Here is a 12,143-nt window from a genome sequence, read left to right as displayed (position 1 = left end):
AAAGTCTTGCTTAAATTTGACTATAGCTGAACTGAAAATAATAAACTGGGCAATAAATTTATGTGAATATAGAGTTCCCCGGAGTCTCACTGAGAGTGAAATCCTAAGGTATTGGCCCAGGCAGGTGAAAAGCAAGACCGGTTCTATGCAGGGAGCAGTCAGCAGCCAAAGCTCGTCTGGGGTTACGCCTTTGTCTGTCAGGCACGAGGCAGAACTAGCCAAAGCTGAGACCAAGGGACACTGCCTCAGAAAGGCACTTGGAGGGCTAAGAAAAATTAAACCATTTGTAGGTACTGCAAAGATATATGCCACTACTGGCCAAATTAATCTATAACTTGGCAGAAAGGCGTGAACAAAAATTATGGAAAAATCTGTATAAATATCCTAGGGTATAAGTGGGAACTAGAGCTTTACAGAATTAAGAAATTGCATATAGCAGCTGTTAGGATATAAAAAAGGAAGAAAGATGTGTGCATTAGGTAAAAGCCTAAAAAGGATGGTGAAAAGGGCCCAGAGGCCTGACACCATACTTTGTATAGAAGACCTGTGGAACTCCATAGAGTTAGAAGTTAGAAAGAAGCTCACAACCAGGACCCCAGGAGATGCAGTCATGGATCTGAAGGATTCTAAAAATGTAAAGCCCTTAGTGTCCCAGGCGCCCACTGCAGAGGTTCCCATCTTACCGATAAAAACCATCTCTCAGTTAGGCCAGGACAGACAAAGGGCAAAGAGCTAGCTAATTAAGTAATAAGGCAGACCAAATCAATGAATAATTTAAAATTCAAAGGACAATAAACCCTCAGGAACCCAGGACCCCCATCCTGAGGATCCAGGAGACTATGAGGACCCCGGGACAGGGGGACGGGAGGGAGGATAAATTATCACAGCAGACCTATAATTACCAGGAAGAAAGAATCAGGTTAGAGTAATGGACAAGGAAAACCTGTGGAAATAGCAGAGGACAGAGAATACAGTCATGCTCCACCTCAAAAGATTAGAACAGATTTTTGTCAAAAACATGTATCTGATACAGACTGGATGCTTCATGTATGGGATAATGGGGCAAATACAACAGCATTATCGGGGCAGAGATGCCTCAGATATCTTCTTTAGCTGAAAACCCCTCTTTAAACCAAGGAAATGAAGGAGAAATAAACCACCAAAATTCTATCCTTCTGGGATTGGATTGCTTTGGCATGGAAAAACGTAAACTCTTATCTAGATCCCACGAAATTTGGAGATAAATGGAATTGGACTGACTTAGAGCAGGCTCAACTGCATTGCCACCAATTGGTTATTCCGGCTCTGATCTATGACACTCAGGGAAGATTCACCACACCCTTTGAGGTGCCAGGCACTAATGAGATTAAAAGAGCACTGCTGTTAGGAGCCCCGGAAAACGTAAAGATGTCATTTATGAATGTTCTAGCAGGATGCCATACCATGCAAGATGTAATAAACACATGCAGATCATCAAGCACACATAAGATAACACTGACAGCTCAGGAAACAGCAATCACATGAGCGGGATGTATCTAGGCCCTCAAGGGCACCTGAACTACTCACAAAATGAACACACATGCAATCATCTGCGGAAACAGACCACACCAGAAGGTTCACATGTAATATACTGTGCAGGTATCTGCAAACACAACGAGCAGACCATTTGCAGATAGAGGACACAAAATTATCCGAATTATCAAAAAAAGAGGGAATAGCAAATATAATCAAGGATATTCAGAAAGAAATCAAAGAAAATATCAATAAGAAGTCACATGGAACAGAAATTAGTATGGAAACAGAGAGCCAATAAATACAGAAAATAATAGAAATGGATACAAAAATCGAGACAGAAGAGGAGGAAAAAAGAAACGTTTCACTGAAACCATTAAAAGAGGAGCAAGTATACCAGCAAAGGGAACAACAGATTTACTAAAATGTTCTTCATAAAAAACTAGAGGACCTCAGAATGGATTGGAAGGCCACCAAATCCAGGGATAATAGGCCACATATGCAATTAGTATTAAAAATAGGAAAGGAAATAAGAACAGACACATTTTTGGTAGGTACAGGATCCCAAATATCATTATTAAAGAAAGAAAGACCTAATAAAGGAAAAACTATAAATACTGAAGAATCAGGAGGAAAAATTCATAGAAACAGAAGTATTAATGTAAGAACAGAACCTAGGAGACATACTTTTGTGAGTGCACTGCAGCTAGAAAATATTATAGGAATGGATTTAATTCCAAAATTATATGAGGAATGGATGCCATTCAAAAGAAATAAAAGTAAGAATATATGCTTAGCATAGAAGTCCCCAGACCCCATGGGGAATCATTTACTAAACAATACCCATTAAAATGGGTATGTAAGGAGATAACAGCAAAGATAATGGAATTATTAAAAGACAGTACAATTATTCCAGGAATGTCATCCAGTTTTAATAGTCCCACATGTCCAGTGTTAAAACCTAGTAGACAATATAGGGTAACAACAGATTATAGAAATCTAAATAAAGTATCACCAAAATCAATGGGAACATTACCTGACAGAGAAGAAGAAGTAATTTAAAAGATAACTAGTTACAATGGGAAATATTATGTGACTATAGATACGTCAGACATGGTTTTTGCAATACCTATTATAGGAGAAAGCCAGGAATATACCACAGTCTCATGGGAAGGCAAACAATAGCAATTTGTAAGGTTGCTCTGAGGATATTTAAAGAGCCCAGTATAGCACATACTATACTGTCCACTCATATAGAGCAATCATTGTACAAATCTCTAGTAATAGTCTATGATGACATAACAACAAAAAATAAGGAACAATTAAGACAAGAAAAGGAAAAGTTAATACAGGATTTAAGGGAAAAGGGATGGACTATTAACAATGAAAAAATATCAGGCCCAGACACTCATTGTAAATTTCTAAGAATTCAATGGTCTTCTGAAGGAAGGAAAATGCTAGATAAGGTAATAGATAAAATACAAGCAATAGGACCACCTAAAGATAAAACAGAGGCACAGAGAGTTAAAGGCTCATTTGGATATTGGAGATAGCCATCTACCATACCTTAATATAATCTTAAAACCTATTTACAAAATAACTAAAAAGGCACCGATTTTGAATGAGCAAAACAACAGGCTTTAGATACATTAAGGGATTTTGTTAACACATTTCAAACAATATACTATCCAGCAGTAGGAGAACCATTAAAAAAGAAATACTGGGGCGCTTGGGTGGCTCAGTGGGTTAAGCCTCTGCCCTCGGCTCAGGTCATGATTTCAGGGTCCTGGGATCGAGCCCCGCATCAGGCTCTCTGCTCAGCAGGGAGCCTGCTTCCCCCTTCTCTCTCTCTGCCTGCCTCTCTGCCTACTTGTGATCTCTCTCTGTCAAATAAATAAATAAAATCTTAAAAAAAAAAAAAAAAGAAATACTGATAAGGAGAGAATATGGTACATGGTCCCTGTGCACAAAGAAGGAACACAAACCTAATTTTCTACCAGTAGGATTTTGGACCACAAAGTTCCCATATTCAGAACACAAATATTCTATATTTGAAAAACATACATGGTAGCTATATGAAGCTTTAAAAAATATAGAACCTCTAACGGGAAATCAAAAAATAACAGTGTCAAGTCATACACCTTTGCTCCACTGGATAAAACTGAGCCCAGAAGAATGGACAGGTATCCAAATTGATTCAAAACTAACTTGGAAATGGTATATCCAAGAGACCTCTTTCCAGAGACAACCAAGACTCCACACCGAGGAGATACATAAGAAGGAAATAGACTTGCCAGAATGTATTCCAAGGGAAGGGCAGGCAAATCCATACTCGAAACTTAGGGAAACAGAACCCACTCTGGTCCAAACGTCTATCAAATGCCTGGTTTACAGAGACATCAACCTCCACAGTCTCTGGAAGAACAACAGACAGCTGTAGCACAGAGACCCCGGGACAATCTGATACTCAGGGAGAAAGGTAGGACTCAATCTGCACAACATGTAGAATTAATTGCAATAGTATTGGCTATAAGAAAATCATTAAAGGAGAATCAAAGCACCATATATATTTTTACTGACTCATGGGCAAGTAGCCCCACGGTTAGGAAAGTGGCAAAGAAATGATTCTAAAATAAATGCCAAAGACATATGGTCAAGAGAATATTGGGAAGAATTATATATAGCTTCAGAGAAAATTAAAATTGGTTACACATGTGTCAGCACATAAAAAAGTCAACACAGAGGTATCAAAATATGAGGCTGATACATTGACAAGAGACATTAAGGCAATAGAAACAAAGGAAGGTTTAAAATTAAAATTAAAAAGAGGGGCACCTGGGTGGCTCAGTGGGTTAAGCCTCTGCCCTCAGCTCAGGTCATGATCTCAGGGTCATGGGATTGAGCCCCGCATCGGGCACTCTGCTCAGCAGGGAGCCTGCTTCCTCCTCTCTCTCTGCCTGCCTCTCTGCCTACCTGTGACCTTTGTCTGTCAAATAAATAAATAAAATCTTAAAAAAAAAAAAGAAATAAGAAAGGATGGAGACACACATTGCCACCAGTAATGTTATAAAGAGATAGGGATGGAAAATGGGAGGTACTCAAAGTAACACCAACTGAAATTTAAAAAGACAGGAAACCAGTATCACATAGATAAGGAAATAACAGAAATACTAATAACTCCACATACAATTATGGAAATACATAGAAAGCATACATAGGAACACGCTCCTTATATAAATGGTTCACTGAAAGAAATCTTAAAAGTTACTTGGCAGGAAATAAAAAGAACATTAAAAGAATACATCACATGTGAACAGATGATACATAAACACAGGTACACTGCATCAATAGATACATACCTACAAGCCTACCACATTTAATTTTACAATACTAATAGACTTTATAGGACCTTGAAGTCACAGCTATCAACAGATATATACCACTACCATGGTAGACACATATACAGGATTAGGGATAGCTCTGGTTGCCTCTAGCCCATCAGCTCATGCAACAATAAGAGCTCTAGAGTCATGGGCAGCTCACTCTGCAGCACCAGTAACAGTAGAAAGTGATTAGGGAACTCACTTCACAGCCACCTTAGTTAAAAAGCTCTGTGATCTATGGGACTTAAATGGAATTACCATCTAGCCCACAATCCTATAGCTGCTGGATATACAGAGAGATTTAATGGATTATTTAAAAAAGAATCATGATTGATAAGAGAAACAAGGAAGTTTTTAACAAGGCCTGGATATAGCTTGCTTTTTGCTAAATCAGAGAGACAGATTATAAAAAGATGGTCCTCATAAGATGTTAAACAACCCTGCCCCAGACACGGAAAAAAGGGAGGTAACAATAGACACACTTAGCACAGAAACATTTTTTGGACTACAGGGGCTAAAGGACAGTTGCAACTTAAGAAAATCCAGGACCTTTCTCCTATGGACATACCTTAGAATACCTGAAGAAAAATTACATACTAGAAGGGCTTTCCACTACAGATCAGAAAAAAAAATCTTTAGGGGTGTCTGGGTGGCTCAGTGGGCTAAGCCTCTGCCTTCGGCTCAGGTCATGATCTCAGGGTTCTGGGATCGAGCCCCACATCGAGCTCTCTGCTCAGCAAGGAGCCTGCTTCCCCCTCTCTCTCTCTCTCTACCTGCCTCTCTGCCTACTTGTGATCTCTGTCAAATAAATAAATAAAATCTTTTTAAAAAAAAAAGCTGATATATATTTTTAAGCCCCTGGTTATTACTTTGTACTTTTCATTATAAGACAATTCTAATACACGCACACTTACATTATCAGTTAGAACACAAAAATCCATTGTTGATCTAGTTTTCTGCTAATGATGCTGCTGGGCAAAATATTACTTATAATTATCAATATTCTCCCGATTCTCTGTCTTGCTGAACTAATCAGATACTTCACTTATTGCCACAATAGAAATTGCCATATTGGTAATGGGACCCAACCACGGTATAGAAAAATAGCTAATTACACCATCTGCTTAATTAAGACATCACTAAAAGAATAAGGTTTTTTTACATTAGGAGAGAGGAGAGAGACAACAATTACCAGACTCAACCACACCAGACCTCCTAGAATCTCCTGAAAAGGATCTAGATTTGACACTTAAAACTTGGGAGGACAATCCAGGTATGCAACAATACTTCTCATTCATCTAACCATCAGATGCACAATGGGTAGAACATACGTGGTCAGTACCGCACCCTAACTGTAAGAATGTAACTAGAATTGACTCATCTATACTGATTTATATAGCTAATGACCATCCATGCATTACCTGACCTACTACCCATTGACAAAATTAGACTTAGAAAACCTTTACAATTCCTGGTAGGACTAGGCATCATCTCTAACTTAATTATCTCAGCAATTCAGGAAGCAGAAATCCAAAGTTAAGCAAGAATTATATGCACTCAATAAATGTGAACCCCTTACACAATGCAGTAGAAAACTTAGGTTCCAAAATTTTCTCAGCATTTAAAGAATTACATTCTATTGTCCACAGAACTATGTGTGATTATTATGCATACCAACTGGAATTTAAGTATAATAGCGACCATAAGATTCAGACCCTACAACAAAATTTACTTAATCTGAGAAATTCTTATTTGAATGAACAATTAAAAATTAGTTGCTAAAGAATCAATAACCTTCTTGAGAGAGGATGGAATGATATTAGGAACATTACAGTTAACAGGAAAAATGTATTCTTCTAACTGGACTGAATCTCTTTTACAATTAGACCTCTTGAGACCATCAGGTTGTGACAATACAGGGCAATGTAAACTTTCATTGTTAAGACTATTAGGAGGTCAAAGCCTACTAGCATATGACTCATGTGCTGCGCCACAACAAATACAAGGTAATACTGCACTCTGGCAGCGTGGACAACCCTATGGATGGATGGATATTCATTACCCAAAGAAATGGTCAATGATCTCATAACATGTACTAAACCTGGCATGAATTGGAAATCAATGCTAATCTTTTTCCTTTAACAAAAGAACCCACTGAAAAGTCGTTTTTTTTAACATGGGACACTTTAATTGGATAATTTGTGCTAATGTTTATTCAGAGGTTAAATTCTTTAATCATATTAAAATGAAGGAGACTACTATCACCATAAATAATGAATGTATTAAAATATTGTATGCTATTAATATAACATAATAATGTTACCAAAATGGATACCTACATCTCAGAATATTCATACAGAGATCTTCCAATATCTTACCATACTAAAATAACAGAAATACCTTGGGTTAAAACTGACAAAATTGATAAACTTTTGTATGAAAACATGGAAGGACTCAAAGCAGACCATAAAACCTTAACCAACAAGCTAACCCATTTTAAAAATGCTACACAGGCTCTTAATGCAGCTTCAGCGTCATTAATACTAACTTAACTGCATTAAACAAAGACATAGAAAACATAATAAATGTTCCTTTCTAGAATTGTTAGCAAACTCCTTCAAACATGTGATTTGTTTTGACTCATGGTCTGACTAAAAACCTTTAAAATGACTAAAGATGGGATGGAATTATCTCTACACATTTGGGAATCCATTAAGGAAATTCTTCTATTACTTTTAGTTACCACTTTTGTTATATATCTTATTAAATATACTATTAAAAGGTTATGCACTCTTACTCTTAAAAAGAAAAAAAAAATCACAGAAAGACTATGATTCTCCGTACCTTCACTGTTCTTTTTCGGATACACCGAGAGCCTATACTGAAGATTCCATATGTATTTTTTTTATTTTCATCTTCTTTTTGTTTGACTTTATTCAATTAGATGTGACTCTGAGTTGGAGTTCTTATTTGTGTTTGCTTGATTCATTTTACTGTATCTATCTTGTTTGGATCTGATGTGCTCCTTATCTTATATGGTTTGAATATAATTGATTTTGTTTGATTTCCATTGAAAACTTGATTAAGTAACCTAAACATGTCTTTTGCTATGTTACCAAACTACTACTGCCATCCTGCTTTAACACATATTTGATTCCTGCATGGCCCTTAGAGAATTTTCCAAGAGGAATCATGGGGTGGAATGTAGAGAGCAAAATGGAGTCTCCCACGTCAAGCAGGGCCCTGTGTTAAGCAATGACAAGAGCAGTTCAGGTACTGCAGCTAGGAGATAGTGCCAGGACCCACAACAGCTGACCCCCCAGAACTGATCACCAAGAACCAGAGGAGGTCTGCAGAGACCCCAAACTGATTAAATCCCTTTAAAAAGGGAAGGATTTTAGCAGCAAACTGTCAAAGTCTTTGTCTATGACCACCTAAAAATGGTAACTGCTGCTGAAGGCTCTGCCCCAATGATCTCCATTATCTCCAAACAGAAGCAAGAGCCTTCACTGCTCGAACATCAGAAGCGGTGAGTGTGGAGAGCTGACCCGCAGACCGAGGCCTTATCTCAACCACACACCCACAGACTGACTTGGAGTTGGTTCGTTCACTTCCTGCGCCCTTCTGTTATCTTGTTCCTTGTGTGGCTTGTCTTCTCTCCTGCCCTGGGTGCCGAGTAAGAAGCCCAGTTTCATCATATGGTGAATTGTCATTGAGTTTGGAATCCTGAACCTGCTTTCTAATTTTGATTTAACGTTGCTTTAGGATTGGATAAAGCTGACATTGTGGAGAGACACAGCTCATGTGTGTGCCTTCATAGCGGTTTCATGACACTTACCCAACAGTCTTTACAACAGTCACCATATGCACATTCAGCAGATGATTTAAGTTTACAAGTACTTCCTTCACAACAAGGGTCGGATTCACACTCCTGTGAAAAGAAAATAACTGTCAACAAAGAAAGGAGTCATTGTCATCAATTTTCATTAATCAAAGTCTTTTTTTTTTTAATTTTATTTTTTATAAACATATATTTTTATCCCCAGGGGTACAGGTCTGTGAATCACCAGGTTTACACACTTCACAGCACTCACCATAGCACATACCCTCCCCAATGTCCATAATCCCATCCCCCCTCTCCCAACCCCCCTCCCCCCATCAACCCTCAGTTTGTTTTGTGAGATTAAGAGTCACTTATGGTTTGTCTCCCTCCCAATCCCATCTTGTTTCATTTACTCTTCTCCTACCCCCTTAACCCCCATGTTGCATCTCCTCTCCCTCATATCAGGGAGATCATATGATAGTTGTCTTTCTCCGATTGACTTATTTCGCTAAGCATGATACCCTCTAGTTCCATCCACGTCATCGCAAATGGCAAGATTTCATTTCCTTTGATGGCTGCATAGTATTCCATTGTGTATATATACCACTTCTTCTTTATCCATTCGTCTGTTGATGGACATCTAGGTTCTTTCCATAGTTTGGCTATGGTAGACATTACTGCTATAAACATTCGGGTGCACGTGCCCCTTCGGATCACTACGTTTGTATCTTTAGGGTAAATACCCAGCAGTGCAATTGCTGGGTCATAGGGTAGTTCTATTTTCAACATTTTGAGGAACCTCCATGCTGTTTTCCAGAGTGGTTGCACCAGCTTGCATTCCCACCAACAGTGTAGGAGGGTTCCCCTTTCTCCGCATCCTCGCCAGCATCTGTCATTTCCTGACTTGTTAATTTTAGCCATTCTGACTGGTGTGAGGTGATATCTCATTGTGGTTTTGATTTGTATTTCCCTGATGCCGAGTGATGTGGAGCACTTTTTCATGTGTCTGTTGGCCATCTGGATGTCTTCTTTGCAGAAATGTCTGTTCATGTCCTCTGCCCATTTCTTGATTGGATTATTTGTTCTTTGGGTGTTGAGTTTGCTAAGTTCTTTATAGATTTTGGACACTAGCCCTTTATCTGATATGTCATTTGCAAATATCTTCTCCCATTCTGTCAGTTGTCTTTTGGTTTGGTTAACTATTTCCTTTGCTGTGCAAAAGCTTTTGATCTTGATGAAATCCCAATAGTTCATTTTTGCCCTTGCTTCCCTTGCCTTTGGCGATGTTCCTAGGAAGATGTTGCTGCGGCTGAGGTCGAAGAGGTTGCTGCCTGTGTTCTCCTCAAGGATTTTGATGGATTCCTTTCTCACATTGAGGTCCTTCATCCATTTTGAGTCTATTTTCGTGTGTGGTGTAAGGAAATAGTCCAATTTCATTTTTCTGCATGTGGCTGTCCAATTTTCCCAACACCATTTATTGAAGAGGCTGTCTTTTTTCCATTGGACATTCTTTCCTGCTTTGTCGAAGATTAGTTGACCATAGAGTTGAGGGTCTATTTCTGGGCTCTCTATTCTGTTCCATTCATCTATGTGTCTGCTTTTGTGCCAGTACCATGCTGTCTTTCAGGATTTTTTCTTTGTTGCTAAGACTTGTAAATTTTACTATTAGGTGACGGGGTGTGGACCTATTCTTATTGATTTTGAGGGCGGTTCTCTGAACCTCCTGGATTTTGATGCTTGTTCCCTTTGCCATATTGGGGAAATTCTCTCCAATAATTCTCTCCAGTATACCTTCTGCTCCCCTCTCTGTTTCCTCTTCTTCTGGAATCCCAATTATTCTAATGTTGTTTCGTCTTATGGTGTCACTTATCTCTCGAATTCTCGCCTCGTGCTCCAGTAGCTGTTTGTCCCTCTTTTGCTCAGCTTCTTTATTCTCTGTCATTTGGTCTTCTATATCGCTAATTCTTTCTTCTGCCTCATTTATCCTAGCAGTGAGAGCCTCCATTTTTGTTTGCACCTCATTAATAGCTCTTTTGATTTCAACTTGGTTAGATTTTAGTTCTTTTATTTCTCCAGAAAGGGCTTTTATACCTCCCGAGAGGGTTTCTCTAATATCTTCCATGCCTTTTTCGAGCCCGGCTAGAACCTTGAGAATCGTCATTCTGAACTCTGGATCTGATATATTACCAATGTCTGTATTGATTAGGTCCCTAGCCTTTGGTACTGCCTCTTGTTCTTTTTTTTGTGGTGAATTTTTCCGCCTTGTCATTTTGTCCAGATAAGAGTATATGAAGGAGCAAGTAAAATACTAAAAGGGTGGCAACAACCCCAGGAAAATATGCTTTAGCCAAATCAGAAGAGATCCCAAATCGTGAGGGGGGATAAAGGGGATAAAAAGAGGTTCAGAAAAAAAAAGAAAACCAATAAAGAAAAAATATAAAAAGGAAAATATATATATATATATTAGATAAACTAGTCAAAAAACGTTAAAAAAAGAAAAGGGTAAAAGTTAAAAAAAATTAGCAGATGAAGAGAAAAAAAAATTGAAGAAGAAAAAAAAATTAAATTAACTGCAAAGCTAAAGAATCATGGGGAGAAAGCCATGAGTTCCGTGCTTTGCTTTCTCCTCCTCTGGAATTCTGCTGCTCTCCTTGGTATTGAAACTGCACTCCTTGGTAGGTGAACTTGGTCCTGGCTGGGCTTCTTGTTGATCTTCTGGGGGAGGGGCCTGTTGTAGTGATTCTCAAGTGTCTTTGCCCCAGGCAGAGTTGCACCGCCCTTTCCCGGGCCGGTCTGAGTAATCCGATCGGGTTTGCTTTCGGGAGCTTTTGTTCCCTGAGCGCTTTCCGTAGAGTTCTGGAGGGCGGGAATGAAGATGCTGGCCTCCCGGTCTCCCGCCCAGAGGAGCCGAGAGCCCGGGGCCCCACTCCTCAGTGTGCCCTCAGAGAACAGCGCCCAATTACTCCCGTCACCCTGCCTCCGGCCGCGCTCCGAGATGACCGAGCCTGCGACCGGTTCAAGGTAACCCCGAGCTTAGAGCTTACTCCTCGGCTCTGTCTCTGTAGCCGGCTTCCCCGTTCTAATACCTGTAAGCTCTGCGACACTCAGACACCCCCGATCCTTCTGCGACCCTGCGGGACCTGAGGCCACGCTGACCCTGCGTGGGCTTCACCCCGGTTAAGCCTCTGGAGCGATGTCCCTCAGCGGAACAGACTTTTAAAAGTCCCGATTTTGTGCTCCGTTGCTCCGCCGCTTGCCGGGAGCCAGCCCCTCCCCCCGCGGTCTATCTTCCTGTTGCTTTGGATTCACTTCTCCGCCAGTCCTACCTTTCAGAAAGTGGTTGATTTTCTGTTTCTAAAGTTGCTGTTCTTCTTCTCTTCGATCTCCTGTTGGATTTGTAGGTGTTTGCAATCTTTAGATAAGCT

The 12,143-nt window shown here is 39.6% G+C and overlaps 1 protein-coding gene across 1 annotated transcript in view; it reads right to left on the bottom strand.

The window, feature by feature from the left end:
• The window catches only part of LOC111144521 (ADAM metallopeptidase domain 9), a 149,237-nt gene that overhangs the window by 59,891 nt on the left and 77,203 nt on the right, over positions 1-12,143 (bottom strand). Inside the window, exon 13 of the mRNA XM_022498840.1 lies at positions 8,734-8,826. Within this exon, the coding sequence (XP_022354548.1) occupies positions 8,734-8,826 (93 nt within the window). The remainder of the gene's footprint in view (positions 1-8,733; positions 8,827-12,143) is intronic.

This window comes from Enhydra lutris, unplaced genomic scaffold (assembly GCF_002288905.1).
Source record: "Enhydra lutris kenyoni isolate GAN:26980312 unplaced genomic scaffold, ASM228890v2 scaffoldscaffold11, whole genome shotgun sequence".
In the NCBI taxonomy this organism is placed as follows: domain Eukaryota; kingdom Metazoa; phylum Chordata; class Mammalia; order Carnivora; family Mustelidae; genus Enhydra; species Enhydra lutris.
This window is presented reverse-complemented; position numbering and strand designations above follow the sequence as displayed.